The sequence below is a fragment of the Chinchilla lanigera genome, unplaced genomic scaffold (genome assembly GCF_000276665.1).
Source record: "Chinchilla lanigera isolate Chin_1 unplaced genomic scaffold, ChiLan1.0 scaffold00023, whole genome shotgun sequence".
In the NCBI taxonomy this organism is placed as follows: domain Eukaryota; kingdom Metazoa; phylum Chordata; class Mammalia; order Rodentia; family Chinchillidae; genus Chinchilla; species Chinchilla lanigera.
This window is the reverse complement of record NW_004955424.1, coordinates 1,903,065-1,920,313: the sequence shown is the minus strand read 5'-3', so window position 1 is coordinate 1,920,313 and position 17,249 is coordinate 1,903,065. Positions and strand designations below refer to the sequence as shown.

Below are 17,249 nucleotides of genomic sequence, written 5' to 3'. Positions count from 1 at the left end.
AGGGGGCGGTGTCCTCCTGGGCGGACGGGCAGGGTGACAGCGGCCGGGAGCGGGACCCGGGCCAGCCCTCTGCTCGGGAGCTGGACGCACGCCCCGTCGGGGCTGCGCGGCCGCCGGCTTCCCACGCTGCCTGGTCGCGGGCACCGGCTTTGGAGCCAGACTCCGGGCTGGGATCCGGCTCTGTGACCCCGGGCGAGTCACTTAACCTCCCTGAGCCTCCTTTTCCGCACCTTGAAGTGGGGTCAGCAATACCTGCCTGATGCAGCGCGGGCGAGGTTAAGGGATCCCGTGGGGGGACCTCGCGGGCTGAGACTCCCCAGCTAGGAAGCGGCGGGGCGGGTGACCTTGTCTCCAGCCTTTCCGCGCCGAGGGCCAAGCTCGGCCTGAGAGCTGCAACCTGAGCAGAGGCGGTGGCAGCGGCCACCGCAGCCCCATGGCGGTGTTGGAGGGCGACAGAAACCTGTTGGCCGAAAGTTCCACTGAGGTTACCGGACTGTGGCAAAGGCCTAGCGGCATATTCCTGAGTTGAGTCACCCGGACTCCTGCCGCAGACTCTGGGCTCTGTCCTCGCTTGTCACCTCCAAGGCAAACGTGTTGAGGACAGCTGGTGCCGCCCCCGCGCCCCACCCCCCTCCTGGGAAGAGGGGCTGGGCAGGAGGGGCTTGGGGTTCTGGGGTGCTGCCCTGGAGGGGCTGGCCGAGGTGTGATGGATGAGGCCTGGCTAGGGTCATGATGCTGGTTGTCCACCTCTCCAGGGAAGGGGAGGCAGGAAACGGAAGTGGGGCAGGAAGGTAGCCCTGAGCTCTGTGGCTGTGCCAGGAAACTGAGGCGTCTGGGAGCCCACTTGCGAGTGAGCGCAGCAAGAGATCAGGCGGCAATGGGCTTTCAGGGCCCTCAGCTTTTGGGAAGAGTGGAGGCTGAGGGCAGGATGCTTTATTGGGGGTGCTGGGGAACCTCAGCCTCTCAAGATACACTTGAGAGGTGACTCAAGCCTCTAATCCCAGCACTTGGGAGGCTGAGGCAGGAAGATCACTGTGAGTTCAAGGCCAGCCTGGGGTACCTAGTGAATTCAAGGCCAGTGTGAGCTCCATAGTGAGACCTTGCCTGAAAAAGAAAAAAAAAGTATAATTGAGGCAAATAATGGCTCACAGTCTGGGCGGGCACAGCGGTTACCAGCCTCCCAGCTCCTTCTGTCTCTGCTCTTGCTCGCCCCCCTTTGTCTGTCCCCCACCCTTTCCTCCTCATCCCCTTTTTCTTCCTGGTCCTTGACCTTTTCTCTTCCCTGTGATTCATTCACTCCATGCAGATGTCTTGGGCAGCTTTTTGTGTCAGGTTGGTGACTAGTGTGGGGGTTCGCAAGGCAGCGGTGGAAGGACAGATGTTGAATGAGCAGTCACGTGATGTCATTTATCTTCTAGTCGGTCCTCTCTGCAAAGAGCTCATGGTTGGAGCCACAGGCCTCCCTCGGATGCACACAATAAAGTTGGCAGCATCAAAATGGCTGGGGCATCTGGGCATGTGGTGCACACCTATAATCCCAGCATTTAGGAGGCTGAGGCAGGAGGATCACAAGTTCAAACCCAGACTGGGCAACCTAGCAATTTAGAGAGAACCTGTCTCTCTCTTTTTTTTTGTCTTTTTGAGACAGGGTCTCACTACACAGTTCAAGCTGGTCTTGAGCTCACTTTGTAGCCCAGGCTGGCCTCAAACTCGCAACGATCCTCCTGCCTCAGCATCCTGAGTGCTGGGATTACAGGCGTGTGCAGCCATGCCCAGCTACAAGACCCTGTCTCAAAAGAAAAAGTCAAAAAGAGCTGGGGATGTAGCTCAGTGGGAAGGCCCTGAGCTCAATTCCCAATACAAAAAGTAATAACGATAATGCAATCAATTCTTGGAACCTTGGTTCAACTCCTGGATTTTCTGATGCGCTCAAGCAGACGCTATAACATCTTCAGGCCAAGGTTTCCTGTCAGACTAGGATAATAACACTGTGAGGCTGAAGTGAGGTCAAGTGGCTGAGTGGCCGGCTGCACAGTGCTGAAGTCGGGCTGTGGGCCCGTTGAAAGGTGCCTATTACTGCCGAAGAGGAAAACCTCAGTAGCCTACAGCGCCGGATGGGGCTAAACTAGATGCTGATTCTCAAAAGGAGCCTGGGAAGTTCTGTATTTAGGTTAGACATAGTTAAGCTTGCAAGCGTGCAACAGGGGAGACCTTGCTTGACTGTGCATTTTGTACAACTATTTAAGAGTTTTCATTGACAAGTATTGTACAGCTCTTGTGATCTGACTGCTTCCAAAAAAAAAAAAAAGGGGGGGGCAACAGTGAGGTGGCACACACCTGTAATCTCAGCACTGGGGAGGCTGAGGCAGGAGAATTTCTATGAGTTCAGAGTCAGCCTGGGTTACATAGTTCAAGACCAGCCCAAACTACGTAGAGAGATCCTGTCTCAAAAAAAAACAAAAGAAAAAATTAAAAAAAAGAACTAAATTTAGATTCTATCTATAATGACAGCTCTAATTTAGTGGAGCATTTCGTATGTGCCAGGCATTGTGCTAAGCTTTTGTTTATAATACATCACATAATCTTCAGCTAATAGTATGAAGTTTATGAGATAGGTATTGTTACTGTGACCACTTTACAGATGAGGAAGTGGAGGGTCAGAAGGTCACATCCTCCTCTTCTTAACACTCAGATGGTAAAGCTCAGAGGCAAGAATGGACAGAGGAGTAGAGGATAGCGCCCTGAGGGAGGCCCCAGGGGGGAGGGTACACTGCCGCCTGTATCCCCCATCTCTCACCCTGGGAATGGGGCTTTTTGGATGGATAGTTTATTGGGGTACTAAGCAGGAATTGGATTTTAAATAGGAGAGAGGGGAGACAAAGAGAGTTATAACAGGGAGTTAGGGAAGTTTGGGGTTTTTTGAGATAGGTTTTCACTAATATGTTGCCTAGGTTGGCCTTGAACTTCTTGGCTTAAGAGATCTTTGTGTCACCAGATGTGGTGTCACACGCCTGAGATCCTAGCACTCTCAAGGCCGAGGCCACAAGTTCAAAGCCAGCGTGGACTACATAGTGAGTTCAAAGCCAGCCTGAACTACATAGTGAGACCCTATCTCAAAAAACCAAAAGAGAAAAGAGAGATCTTCCTGCCTCAGTCTCCCAAGTACCTGGGACAACAGGGGTGCGTTAATGCCTCTTCCTACTGTCTTGCTACAAGCAGGTTTAAAGTTTTTCTTGTTTTTTGTTTTGAGGCGCTGGGGATTGAACCTAGGACCATACAAGCTAAGAGAGTGCTCTACCATCAGCAGGGAGTTTTCTTGCAGTACTAGGGATTGAATCCAAGATCTTCACACTGAACTATATCACCAGCCCTTTTTTATTTTGAGGCAGGGTCTCATTACTTCACTAAGTAAGCCAGGCTGGGCTCAAACATGCCATTCTCCTGCCTCAGCTTCCCAGAGTGCTGGGATTATTGGCATGCACCACCACGTCTGGCTCAGCAGGGAGATTTTATTTTATTTTAATTTATTTTAATTTTTATTTTTTTGAAACCAAGGTCTCACTGTGTAGCCCAGGCTGGTCTCAAACTCACAGCAATTCTCCTGCCTCAGCATCCCAAGTGCTGGGATTCCAGACAAGCTCCACCTGTCTAGCAGGGGGATTTTTGAAAGTTTGTTTTCAGAGAAGAAACCCCATGGAGCATGGAAGGGGATTTGGGAGTATGCATAGCACAGTGATGCAGTGCTGAGCATGGGTGGCCCTGGGTTCCATTCCCAGCACCGGACAGGTAGAGGGGGGGCGAATTTGAGTGTTGTAGGGGCTTTTCTGTACAGAGGGTAACAGGCTGTCAGGAACATTTCCTGAGCTGGGTGTGGTGGGGCACACCCATAACCCCAGCACTCAGGAGGCTGGGGCAGGGGGATCACCATGCGTGCACATGAGGGCAGCCTGGGCTACATGGTGGAACCCTGTCTCAAAACAAAACAAAACAAAACAAACAAAAAAACCACTTCCTACGGAACTGCTGCCCTCTGTGTGGTAACAATCTTGGAGGCCCTTGGCAGGTCTCAGAAATGCCTCTCCCCGTCCCTGCACGTGGCCCCCGCCTGACAGCGTTTCCTTATACTCACCACTGTTGTCCTCCTTCTGGCCAGCCTTTCCCTCTGGCTTTTCTCACTTGATCCAAGCCTGTCTACTACCTCCATAGAGACCCTTGCTGGTTCTTGTTTCTTTCCTGAAGTCAGAGCTACACCCCCAGCCTCCTGTTCATTTTTTTTTTTTTTCTTTGAGACAGTGTTTTGCTAAGTCACTAAATTGCCCAGGCTGAGCTCAAATTTGTAATCCTCCTGCCTCAGCCTCCCAGAGTACTGGGATTACAAGGCATGCACCATCATATCTGGCTGTTTATTTATTTATTTAGAGCCCAATCTCACTATGTTGCCCAGACTGGCTTGGAAGTCATGAACCTCCTGTCTCACCCTCCTCTGGAGTAGCTGGGATAACAGGTGTGCACTGCCACACCAGCCGCTAGACCAGGGCTGGCTCCCTTCGGGGTACGCCCCTATCTGTGCCAGGATCCCCAGCTCCACCCTGTCCTTCACGGGATGACCCTGCTCCTCCAATGGCAGTACTCACCTTTTCTTGCTGGGTGTGGTGGCACATGCCTGTAATCCCAGCACCCAGGAGACTGAGGCAGGAGGATTGCTGTGAGTTCAAGGCCAGTTTGGGCTATACAGTGAGATCAGGACCAGCCTGACATTCATAGTAAGACCCTGTCTCAAAAAATAAAGGCAAACAAAAAATGTTTTTCTTGAGATGGTCTCGTTATGCAGTTCCGGCTGGCCTTGAACTCACTGCGATCCTCCTGCCTCAGCTGCCCACCAGTTGTCACCCCTGCAGTGCCACCCTCTCTGCAGGTGGCTGTGGTGCTCCCTCTTCGTATTGCCCTCTGTAACTCCATCTCCCTAAAAACAGGCCCAATTCATTCAGAAAGTATTTCTCCCATGTCACCACCTGCCAGGCACTATGCAGAGCTACACAACACAGGGCAGAGTGGCCCTTGCCCTCTGGTTTCTGCCACCCCACACTCCCTAGCGCCTTATCTCCACAGTGCCCTGAAGACTTGTGTGCATAGTTCATGTCCTTTTACCTCGGCTTTTGGGGGACCAGAGGGCTGAGGCTGGGGTGGCTCTGTTCCCAGGTGCACATATGTTCTCTGGGCCTGGGTCCAGCTTGGCCCCAGACGGGCCTGGCTTCGCAGACTGCTCCAGATTGCAGCAGGAGGCAGAGCCAGCCCTCTGGAGAATGTGACCCAATGTCATCCCTTGTGTGAGAATAAGATAACAACAGCTGTAAGACTCAGAACAGAAAAAATAACATCCGGCATTCCATCGCTCTCTAGCAGTGGGTTTTCATTTTCAAATCTTTGTCTATTCCCAAGTTGCTGCCTTGGGCTGTTGGAATGAAGGGATATTCAAAGGGTCAAATAAGATGGCACGCCTGTAATCACAGCATTTGGGAGGCTGAGGCAGGAGGATTGCTGTGAATTCAAGACTAGCTGGGACTACATAGGAAGGCCTGGTCTCACTCCCACCCACAAAGGCCACAGAACAGCCTTGTTGAAGGACACCGTGGCAATGCTGGCCGGTTCAGGGAACGGCAGGAATTACACAGCTTCCCTCCTCTTCAGTATTCTCCGCCCTCAGCCTGTGGGTTTGCCTGCCCCTCTCCTGCGGGTTGTTTTTCTAGCTCCTCGGTAAATATTGACCTGTTTGGGTTTCAGACACCTGCCCCAAAACTCCCGCGGGGCTAGGAGCGCACAGGGAGAAGTTCTCTTGAGAACAAGAGTTATTTTTGGACGGGCCGTAGAGCAACTGAGCCGCTCACTGAAACCCTGCAGGGGTCAGCACTGTGCCGGCCTCCTGGGCTCGGGACTGGGAGCAGGATCCTGGGGTCCGGCTGGGGCCCTGAGGCTCACACCCTGGGAATGGCCAGGGCTGCGTGTGAGGCCGCTGGGAGGACTCTGGAGGGGCATTCTTGCTGGAGTGGGAAGCGGTCCTCCGTGACCACCCCGCCGGATCCTTTCCAGCACTTCAATTCTTGGTTTTCAGTGGAATTCAGTCTAGTGCCAGAATGTCAGCTGCAGACAATGGCCCTGGGGCTGGCAGGAAAGGGAGCTTGGCCCACGCTGTCTGTGAGGAAGAGATAGAGCCGCGCGGGCTGCGGAGGACAAGGGGTGGCTGTGGTTTGACAACCCTCAGTACTCATCTGCCTGCCATGTCCCTGGCCCTGCTCCTGGGCCTCGCCTGGCCTGGGTCTCTCTGCCACACGGATCCAGAGCTCAGTGCTTTTCCTTCTTTTCTGTGTTTTTTGGTATATTTGTTTTGGTACAGGAGATTGAACCCAAGGCCTATGCACTGAGCTACGTCCCAACCCTTTATCATTTTTATCTTGACCCATGTGTGTCGGTGAGACTGTCTCAAAACAAAAAATAAATTTAAAAAGGGCTGGTGATGTACCTCAGTGTGAAGACCTTGGGTTCAATCCCCAGCCAGTACCACAGCAGGGCAGGGTGTTGAGACATGTTCTCACTAAGTCACTAGGTTGCCCAAGTAGGGCTCAAACTTGGCATTTTCCTACCTCAGCCTCCTGGAGTGCTGGGGTGACATCCTGTGCTGCCACGCACCTCCCGACCCGCTCCTTCCTCACACACAAAGCAGCTGTCCCTCTCCCCTATGCTTTCCCCTTCCTCAGCTTGGACCCCGCCCTTCCTTTCCCAGTCTCCTGAAAGGAGCTGGCTATAGCTTAGGTGAAGCTGCTGCCCAGCCCGGCAAGCCCAAGGGTGGGTCTCGCCTGGACGAGTGGGCCGCAGGGAAGACCGGCCCAGCGCGAGGCTGGACGCCAGCGCTCCAGGAGAGGGCGTGACTGTGGGCACTGATGTGGGCAGCTGGCTGGGCCAGGAGGCAGAACGGGCCTGACTGGTCAGGGGCCAAGGAGCGGGGTCTGAACTCGCAGTTCGCAGTTCGGGAGGAGTGGCTGGGCAGAGGCTGGTATGAACCGTCCCAGAGTGCCTCTGGAGCCCCGTGGAGTGGCTCTGCCTGGCTGGCCTCCAGGTGCACCCTGGGTAGGGGCCATCTTGGAGCCCGTGAGCTGGTGCAGGCTTTGCAGGAGGGTGGGGTCCTGGGAAACTTGGAGGACGCTGAGATGCTGGAAGCCAGAGCTGACTTCCTGCCCGCCTTGATGAGCAAGAGGAGCGGCCAGGGAAACCCGAGGAGAGCCCCAGCCACCCAGAGTGCCAGCCCTTCACCCTGCACACGGCAGTGCGTCCTTGCCAGAAGGATGCTGTTAGCATATGCCACAGCTGGGCACGGTGTGGGCAGAGGTGCTGGAGGTCTGGTGAGGGCCGGGTCGGGGCCCCCCCGCAGTCCTGACCTCGGGCTTGGTGCCCAGGCAGGGAAGGAGTTGGAGCGATGCCAGCAGCAGGCGAACGAGGTGACGGAAATCATGCTCAACAACTTCGACAAGGTCCTGGAGCGAGACGGGAAGCTGTCGGAGCTGGAGCAGCGATCAGACCAACTCCTGGACATGGTGTGAGGCTGGGGGCAGGGAGGAGAGGGGAGAGGCTTGGGAAGTCCCCAGAGGGAGCTCTTGGGCGGTGCTTAGGGTCTCCAGGCTCTTGGTGAGAAGGACTGTTTGAAGGCCAGTGTGGGGCCTCTGTGTTTTCTGAAGCACCTGAATGTAGCTATGGCACAGACAGGCCTCACAGAGTAAGAAGTCCTTGGTTTTAGCTGGGCATGGTGGCACAGGCCTGTATTCCCAACATTCCAGGAGGCTGAGGCAGGAGGATGGCACACTTGAGCCCAATCTGGGCAATTTAGTGAGACTTTGTCTCAAAGTAAAAAAATAAAAAGTGCTGAGGATGTAGCCCAGTTTTTTAAAAAAAAGAAGAAGAAAAAGAAGTCACTGATTTAAAGCTGTGGACCTTCCTAAGGTTTGGGGACCAGCACTGCTAACTGGAGGTAAACTGACAGGGCTGAAGTCAAGGGCTGTGTGAGGGTCTCAGACCAGGTGTCAGACTGCAGGGTCCTAGGGCAACTTATGCGGAGAGAGGCAGGATGGGAAGGGTGGGGAGGAGACCAGGACCCGCTGGGAAGTGGTTGGGAGGAGCCGGCTCTGAGGCCCTGCGGGGACTGATGCTAACTCCGCCCTGTGTCTGGGGGCATCCACAGAGCTCTGCCTTCAGCAAGACAACCAAGACTCTGGCCCAGAAGAAGCGCTGGGAGAACAAACGTTGGCGGATCTACCTGGGGCTGGTGGTGGCCGCCCTTCTCCTCATCCTCCTGATTGTGCTGCTGGTCGTCTTTCTCCCACAGAACAGCGGGGACAGTGGGGTCCCAAAGGGATAGGCCCAGTGTTCACAATGGCCAGTTCTGTTCTCCAGAGAACCCTGGCACTTGCTCTCGATGGGGCCACCCCAGTGAACACTGAAGGGCAGCTGCATCCCCGTCGCGCACAGACTGGCCCTCGGGGGAGGCCTGCTGACCGGCCACGCCTGGCCAGCCCCACCTGGAGCTCAGTAAAAGCTGCCATTTGGTTAAAAGCTCATGGCTCTGCGTCTCGGGTTGGTTCCTGCTGTTCCGCCTCCACCCCACTAGGTGGGCCCTTCTTTTCTCTTCCCCGCTTGTGCCAACCCAACACAGACAACCCTTCCGGGAGTGGGGATGCAGAAACAACAGTCCCCAGACCAGCCCCTGCAGCCCCTTCCCCGAGAGTGAAAAATTATTTGCGCTACCCCGGGGGTGCTCAGAAACTCAATGAGACGCTAGCGGGAAGGGCAGAAAGGAAAGCTCTGGAGTGTTTCCACCGGGCTCTTACCGTCAGGTGGGTTCTCCTTCCGACTCGTCTCCCTCTCCAGCTTCTCAGCGCGCCGTGCTCCCCCCTAAGCTCCACACGAGACTGCAGATGTGGCAAGCGGAGTGAAGACAAGACTTCTATGGTGTTACCATGCAGGGTCAGAAAAGATGGGCCCTGCGGGAAAGAACTCAGGCTTTTCTCCATGTCCTGGGCCCCGAGGCCAGGCAGCCAGTGCCTTCAGGGCCACAGGGCAAGGGCGTGAAAGAAGCAAAAAAGCAGCAAGCCCGCGTGCAGAGCAGCCTCTGTCTTGGCTATTTAACTGCAGCTCAAACTCTGGTGTGAGTGGCAAGGGGAATTCAGGGTCAAGTGTGTGCAGTAAGCAGGTCCTTGCTCGGAAGAGTGAGAGCCACAGACAGAAACAAGAACAAGCCCCGAGAGTTCTGTGAGTTTTACTTTACACAGCCTGTTACTTTTTCTTTCTCTCCTTTTCTGTTTTTTTGTTTTGTTTTGTTTTGTTGAGATAGCGTCTTGCTATGTAGTGTAGGCTGCCCTTAAACTCACTAGGTAGCCCAGGCAGGCCTTGAACTCACTGCAATCCTCCTGCAGCCTCCTGAGTGCTGGGATTACAGGCCAGCGCCACCACACCCAGCTGAGCCTATTACTTTCATTAGGTTTATTACCATCCACTGGTCCTGGGAACGACCGAGGAAGGCTCTGAGCGCTGCAGTTAGAACACCACTTCTAGGCTGTGTCAGTCTGGGCACGCCACTTGTGAGACCCAGGTTTTACATATGTCACAAGGGCTCCGGCGTGTAGCCCAGGTGTTAGCACGCTGCTGAGAGATCCTGGGTTCAAGGTGGGAGAGTGGGGGGCGAGTAAGGATGCTTAGCTCTCTGGACTGCTGTGAGGATTACTGACAGCAAGCATAAAAGGTTCATCCATCAGAGTAAATCACGGCACACTGATTCTCAATCCTGCCTCACATTACAATCACCTCCAAAATTTATACAGCCCCTGCAGGGCATGATGGTGCATGCCTGTAATCCCAGCCCTCGGGGGGGGCAGAGGCAGGAGGCCTGCCATAAGGCCAGCCTGGGCTACATAGCCTCAAAAAACTAAACCGAAAGAAACCTGGGGATGTAACTCAGGGCGAAGGCCCTGGGCTCAATCCTGAGTACCACAAAAACAAAACAAAACAGAAGCTGGCGCCGAGGTTGAATAGGCTAAAGGTTACACAGTCCCAAGAGCTGGTGAGGCCTCAAATTGTCACTGGGTTAGGGATGTTTGCTCCATCCTTTATCTTACGCCTAACACTGAAGAAAAGCGCAGGAATTCCCCGCCCCACCCAGGGGCGGGGTCACTTGTAAACTCCGGACCCGACTAGAGGGCAGCGGGGCAGAAGTGCCAGGCGGGATCTCCGCGGAGTAGCCGGAAGCTCCCGAGTCCAGGCTCAGGAACGCGCAGCAAGGGTCAGCGCCCCCTAGTGTTTGACAGGTCTCTAGCACCTGAGGGCCTCGGGGTACATGAGGTCCTTATCAGCACAGACACTGGCTTCTCAGGGCACTACTGAGCGACCTAGCCAGAAATTCCCGGAACTTTACTCTTTCTCCGGCTCCATTGACTTTTAGGCTTTGATCGCTTGACTTATGTGACCAATAGGAGGCGGCAGAATCAGTACTTCCGCTTTCGTACCTTTAGCAACCCACTATGCTCGCCCTCGAATGCTCCTATTGGACCTCCTCTGCCAGCTTGCGAGCTCATTGGCCAGCGCTGTCAGGCCGCAATCTAGGGTCCGAGGGCTGTGTCTGTCAGGCAGCCGGGCAGCCATGGCGTCTTATTTCGATGAACACGACTGTGAGCTGTCAGACCACGAACACGAGACCGGATTCAACATGCTGCTGCAGCTCGCAAGGTGGGCGAGGGGGGCTGGGGCCTAGACTGATGTCTGGGTTTCTGGTCTGGGGCTGGCTGGAGAAGGCGGATTATCTGTGGCAGCAGCGGGTTCTAGGGAGGATGGATGAATAATCTGAACTGTTAGGTGGGGTGTTGATAGCGCGGGTCTTCCTTGGCAGGGCCGGGCGGGGACTGTGGGACGGGCTGAGCTGGAGAGGTGGGCGTGGAGGAGGAGGGCAGCGGCTCAGGGAGGCTCGAAGAAGGTGGGTCATGGGGGTTGGGTAGGGGCTGTGTTTGTGCGAACAGCAAGCAAAGAAGCCCCCTGGTGACTCGAAATCGGCTTTTATCAGGCCATTCCTATTCGGCCTGACTCACTTCCTTAACCTGTTGCCGCATGTGTAAAATGAAAATAAACAGTCTGCCCGCTGAGGTGTTTGGTAAGAGCTGTAAACCATTTCACACCGTCCGCTTCATCTAGTGAGTTTCCACCTAAGGACTGAGGATAGTTATTACTATTAATGCAGGTATGGGGCAGAGAGAAAGTATCGTTTTCTTTGGTTCTGACCTGGCATCCTTTTTCCCAGATCACTGTCCAATATGATGGATTTTCAAGACCTGGGCTTGGTAGTAGATTGGGATCACCAACTGCCTCCCCCCGCTGCCAAAGCTGTGGTGGAAAACCTCCCCAGGACAGTTATCAGCAGCTCTCAGGCTGGTGAGGACACTAATTCCTTCTGCTATTTTATGCAAGTCTGCCAGACTCACCTTCTCCCCCAAGCCAGAGTGCTTTCCAGGCCAGGCCGGGGCAAGAGCACCGCTCAGGCCGGGGAGCTGGGCACGGGCGGCGGAGGGCTGTGCCCGCTCTCCTGACCAGTGCTCCCTCCTCAAGACCTCAAGTGCCCCGTGTGTCTTTTGGAATTTGAGGAGGCGGAGACCGTCATTGAGCTGCCCTGCCATCACCTCTTCCACTCCAACTGCATCCTGCCCTGGCTCGGCAAGGTACGACTTCCCCTCTTCCAGCCCTCCTCCTGCCCTGGGGCCCAGTTCTCAGCGTCCCTCGGGTTATAGACCGGTCCAAGGACCAGAGAAAGGCGGGAGTGCGGGTGGGAGGTGGGAGCGGGGGTGATCAGCTCGGCTGGACCCAGGTGGGACACAGTCCTCCTTTCCAGACCAATTCCTGCCCCCTGTGCCGTCACGAGCTGCCTACTGATGACGACGCCTACGAGGAGCACAGGCGAGATCAGGTAGGGGCCGGCGTGCTGTGCTCATCCCGCAGCTCAGCAGCCTCTGAACCCCCGGCTTTGGCCACCTTCCCAGTGGTAACGGGGAGGACAAGCACCTTGGCAATGTGGATGCTCAGGGGACTGAAAGCCCCGAGACCCAGTCCTGGCAGCCGCTCCCCGCCACGAGCCTCCAGATTGGCCCTGCCCAGTGTCCTCTCCTCTAGGCTCGAAAGCAGCAGCGGCAGCACCGACTGGAGAACCTCCACGGGGCCATGTACATGTGAGGCAGCAAGAGCTGGGCGCTCACCCTCACATCTCCCTCGCACCTTGAATCCTTATTAAAGGTTTCTTTACACACCCTGCAGCTGCATTGCTCATGGGCAGGATGGTGCATCCTCCGCCAGGTCCCTACTGCTATCGGAGCTCAACAGTAGAAGGTACCGGGCTGCACTTGCCCCCTGCTGGCCTGTTGGACTCAGGGCAATGGGACCCAGCCACTGGACCAGCCAGGGCTTGGAGCTGCGTTCCTGGTCAGGAGGCAAACTATCAGGGTCCAGTACCCTATGGCTGTTGAAAGCTGATAAACTAACTTGCACCACCACCCCCGCCTCCTCAATTCCTAGTTAACCTTGGAACCGTTAGTTAACCTTGGACTCCTGGGGGGTTTTCTTTAGCTCTACAGGGAAAATTACTTTTAACCTTTTAAAGTTGCTCTCTGTACCATCCGCCCACCATTTCCCGTCCCACTAAGGAATCAAAGTTCAGCTCCAGATTCTGAGTTGGGGAAAGAAGCAAAACTATCAGGCCAGGTCAGTTCTTTGGACTGTCTGACCCAGAAATGGCTTCAAGCCCTTTTGAGTATTTGGACAGCACCTGGTAACCCTGTTCTTTTTTTTTTTTTTTTTTTTTCCTGAGACAGGGTCTCACTCTAGTTCAGGCTGGCCTTAAATTCACAGTGGTCCTTCTGCCTCAGCCTCCTTTGTGCTGGTATTAAACTCCAGACCAGCCCTGGTTTTTTTTTTTGTCTTTTTGAGACAGGGTCTCACTATGCAGTTCAGGCTGGCCTTGAACTCACTTTATAGCCCAGGCTGGTCTCAAACTCGCAACGATCCTCCTGCCTCAGCCTCCCGAGTGCTGGGATTACAGGCGTGTGCCAGCATGCCTGGCTAAGCCCTGTTCTTAGAAGAACACTGGACACTCGGAGCTCACCCTGGGTACAAGGGCTTCCTCCCACTGCTTGCTCTGGGGAAGCCACCTTGGATCAGGCCTTCCCTGTCTCTTGAGAACTGACTACAGACATGCAAATTAGAGTTCTTTTAATAGATATAAAAAAGTACTAAAATACCCACGTGGTCCTGCTGTGTTATTTGGCCTAAAGGAAGTGAGGGGCAGAGTGAAGAATCCCAGTGTAGCGCAGCAGGCCCAGAAGTGGGCCTTTCCTGTAGGCTAAGGCGTGCTCCTCCCACCCCCAGACTCCAATCCCTCTTGCTGTTTCCAGCCCCCAATTCCTGCAGCAGGAAACCCCAGTGGCCTGGCTCTGGCACTGGGAGTCGAAGGCACCTGAAGGGCTGGCTGGGCAAGTGAGGAAGGGGAACTTTAACATGAAACAATACTGTGGTGTGGGGAGCAGGGCGTGCAGCCGAGGCAGCCTGCCGGGCCTGCTCCTCTATGGCACGGGTGGATGTGGGATGGCCATTTCTCCAGGAGCGAGGAAGCCCAGATCCCAACAGAACACTGTCTGAAAATTGTTTTTGGTACAAAATAAATGCGAAGAGAAGAGAAGAGGTGGGTGCTGCGGAGGCCGGGCCAGCCACCCTCCTGACCTCAGATCATGGCAATGCTCTCGGGGGCACAGGTGAGGTGGGTGGAGGTGCTGCTGCTCCCCGAGGACTTGCAGGCCCGGCCAGGGGCAGGCTGCAGCGCAGCCACCAGTGTGTCTGAGGAGACTGCCCCAAACTCGTAGCTGAAGGTGCCATAGAAAATAAGGATATCGATGACAAACACCCACTCGCACAGAGCTGCGCCATGTTGTAGCTGCGAACTCTCATGGACGAAGAAGACACCGCCTGGAACGGGGCTAAGGAAATGTTCAGTAGAACGCACAGGAAGCTGGCACCACCTTTGTGCAGGCCCAGACACTTAAGGAGGCCAGGGCAAAGGCTCAGGCCTCCCCAGGGAGCAGAAGCCTGTGTGGCCAGTGTTGGCTGGAATGCAGGCCTCACCCCGCTGGGGTCTGACAAGGTCTGAGCTACTAGAGGATGAGTTCCTGGCTGCCCTGCCTTGGAAGGATACTGAGGACCAAGGTGACAAAGGCGATGACAGCCAGCACGCTTCGCAGGTAGGCCACAGCCAGATCCAGGGGGGCAGCGGCCCCATGGTAGGAGAGCACACAGTGCAGGCAGACAAAGAGCAGCCCCGCAGGGAAGGCCACACCGGCTCCAACGTAGTGCAGAGACTTGGCGTGGTCCACCTGGCCCAGACCGATGGTCTCATCCATGGGGTGGCCCCACCCTGCACCCCTGCATCGCTCCTGCTCCCTCTTCCTTCTCCCTCATTCCCCTCCCAGGCCTCCCTCCAGCTCCGGCCTCGGGGCGCTGCCCATGCAGGCAGCCGACTGGGGGGAGTTGAAGGGGAGGTGGGGGCACCTGAAAGTTGCCAACCACTACGAGGCCCGCGGCGTTGGTGCAGCCCATGATGAGCGCCGTGGTGTTAACCCAGGAGTGCCGGCTCTGCTCCAGGAGCTGCCCATACCGCAGGAGGCAGATCAGGGCCACTGGGGGAGGAAAGCGTGGCTGGGGCTGGCCCAGCATCTTCCACCGGCCCCACCGGCCCCACCTGCCCGCCAGCTTCCCACAGCCTGCGCTCTTCCACCCCTGCTGAGGGCCAGAAGGGGCCGGAGAGGTGGTGGTGAACTAGGTTTCCTCAGGCTCCTGTCAGCCATGGCTGTGTGGGAGTCGGCCTCTGAAAGGCTTTCAGGGGACAGAAGAGAAGTTGCCCCTCTTGCCTTAGCACTTGGTGGGGAGGGCTGTGTGGAGCAAGGGCGTCTGAGCCTTTCTGGGAAGAGCGTGCAGGGGGCTGGTCAGGCGGGGCCGAGGGGCGCACTTACCCATGAAAGCACCCATGTTGCCAATGAGGCTGAAGAGGCAGCTCTCTGGGGGATATGTGCCACACTTGCTGAGGGGACAGGGCAGGACAGAGTGAGACACAGGTGCGCCAAGAACCCCTACTCTGGCCCCTATTTTGTCTGTACCCACTCCTTAGCAGGCAACCCACTGATGTACGAGGAGGGCCAGTGTCCCTCAGGGTCTGAACCCTCCTCCTCCTCCCGCCCCCAGCACAGCTTGTGTGTGCGCGAGATAACGGGTGCCGGAGGGCTCCAAGCCCGCCTGAACCCAACCTGGGCTGGGCAATCAGTGCTTGAGCTTAACTCCAGAGGTCTCCTCTTACTAGCTGTGGGACCTGGGGGAGTAACCCTGAGCTTCCGCTTGTCACCTACACAGTGGTGAATACAGTAGTGACCTCCCTTCTCAGGGGATTCAGAGAATTCAGAGATGGGCATATAAAGTCCTCAGGGCTTGCAAGCAGTACAGCAGCTGAGGCTAGTCTTCTGGTTTTCTGGAAGTTGGAGAGCCTTGGATCTCTGACCTGCCCAGTTTCCAGGACTGACCTGATGAGAGGGACATCGTCCAGGGTGCAGCAGGTCTTGGGGCCCCCTTGCTCAGCAGGGTCAGGAGAGCAGGACTCGTTGTAGGACCTGGCAGGCAAGATACCAAGTAGACTCTGGGAAGGGGTTGCCCCAGGCCCTTGGCCTGTAGTGTCAGGGGCCCCCTCCCAGGCCTCCCCAGCAGGGGCACAAGAGCCCACTCCCCAGGGCCTGCCTGAAACAAAAGCCAGATGGGTGAAGGGATGGTGGGTAGAGGGTAAGTGGGCAGGAAGCCATGCCTGGGGACTAATGTCAGAGAAGAGCAGTGAGGCCCAGGGTCTCCGTCTGGGTCATGGCTGCTGAGGGCCCAAGAGGGGACAGAGATGAAGGGAGCTTTAGAGTGAGGCTGTCTGCAGTGTGCTCCATACCAGTTCTCCACAGGGCACACGTGGCGGTTCATCACGGCCATGGCATACCTGCAGGAGCAGAACTGTCACCCTGCCCCCATGTCCCTCCCAGCCCAGCCGCCCCCCACGGACTCCTCTGCCTGGGTTTCTGCTCCTTTTCAGCCTCACTGTCCTTGCTGAGAACCGGGGGTGGGGAGTGTCTCGATGCTTCCCCTGAGGAGGTGGCATGACCCCCCCACCGGAGTCCCTCTGGACATTGCCCTGGCTCCAAGTAGGTCTGCCAGGGCCATCCTGCTGAGCAGCAGTGGTGCCAGCTTGTCTCAAGGGGCTGTGTGCCCAGGCACCAAGCCAGGCTTTGAAGACAGAGTGACCATGGGTACCACTCTGGGACGCAAAACGGGACAAGAGACTTTGTGTGTGCCCTCAGGCTCCTGTATGTCCCCGCTTTACTCACACAGTCCATATGCCAGTGATGGAGAATGCTGACAGGCTGACAGGAAGGAGGATCCAGGCGGTCATGAGGGAGGGGAGCCAGGGTGATGATGTGGGGGGAGGACGAGAGGTAGGTGGGGAAGAGGGGGCGGGCCCAGCTACCTGGAGATAGTTCGGCCACAACCATCAGCTGCCCTGGCCTGGGGGAAAGATCAAAGTCCAGGGTCTGACCCCGCCAAAGGAGGGGGTGGGGAAGGTGGTCGGTCAACACCTCATCCAGAGCTCCCCTTGGGTCTGTGAGGTCCAAACTTTGGGCTGAGCCCACGCCAGAACGTGGACAACCCTCTGGCATCCCTTGGGGCCCTCCACGGTCCACCCAAATGCCCCTGGCAGGCTGAGGCTCCGGCGGGGCTGTAACATCTGGAATGGGAGTCACCGTCCCTCCAAGAGGAACGCAGGCAAGGGGAGGCTGGAGTCAGGACAATCAATGGGGACCACGCCGAGGAAAGCCTAGGAGAGCTGGCGGGGCAGGGAGCGCGGTGGCGCGTGGGCAACCACCTGACCACGGAGCCCAGGCCAGGGGGCGGGCTCACGGGGGAAACCCGACCCGGCCCCACTCGCGTGGGGTCGCGGATTCCAGCTTGGGCAGGAACCCGAGGCCGGCAACCCTCCCGCCAGCCCTCCGATTCGGGGACCCTAGCCTCCCCCGGGGATCCCTGGAGACCTTGCAAAGGAAGGAACCCATACGCACCTCTCGGGAGCACCCCGCCGCCGCCGCCGCCGCCGCGCCCTGCCTGGC

General features: G+C 56.4%; 3 protein-coding genes and 1 long non-coding RNA gene across 4 annotated transcripts; 2 read left to right on the top strand and 2 right to left on the bottom strand.

Annotated features, from left to right (window-relative positions):
• Nucleotides 1–1,063: 1,063 nt before the first annotated feature.
• On the bottom strand, nt 1,064–9,383 carry LOC106148587. Its single transcript, XR_001234163.1, has 3 exons — nt 8,874–9,383; nt 5,149–5,322; nt 1,064–1,104 (listed from the first exon to the last, which is right to left on the bottom strand). It is a non-coding gene; the product is annotated as an uncharacterized LOC106148587 (long non-coding RNA).
• Vamp5 (vesicle-associated membrane protein 5) lies at nt 7,449–8,603 on the top strand (the record flags this gene model as incomplete). The annotated part of the gene is given in 2 exon segments (XM_005385423.2): nt 7,449–7,586; nt 8,228–8,603. Coding segments are annotated over 2 exon segments (315 nt in total), but the record flags the coding sequence as incomplete, so codon positions are not given.
• Nucleotides 9,384–10,276: 893 nt separating the features above from the next.
• Nucleotides 10,277–12,569, top strand: Rnf181 (ring finger protein 181). The gene is made up of 5 exons (XM_005385422.2): nt 10,277–10,764; nt 11,330–11,460; nt 11,635–11,744; nt 11,915–11,989; nt 12,193–12,569. The coding sequence occupies exons 1-5, from the start codon at nt 10,574–10,576 to the stop codon at nt 12,250–12,252; spliced, it is 567 nt and encodes a 188-aa protein (XP_005385479.1). The 5' UTR covers nt 10,277–10,573; the 3' UTR covers nt 12,253–12,569.
• A 698-nt stretch (nt 12,570–13,267) lies between these two features.
• On the bottom strand, nt 13,268–17,249 carry Tmem150a (transmembrane protein 150A; the record flags this gene model as incomplete). The annotated part of the gene is given in 8 exon segments (XM_005385420.2): nt 13,268–14,034; nt 14,261–14,438; nt 14,614–14,741; nt 15,075–15,142; nt 15,636–15,722; nt 16,040–16,087; nt 16,473–16,650; nt 17,202–17,249. Coding segments are annotated over 7 exon segments (816 nt in total). The 3' UTR covers nt 13,268–13,792.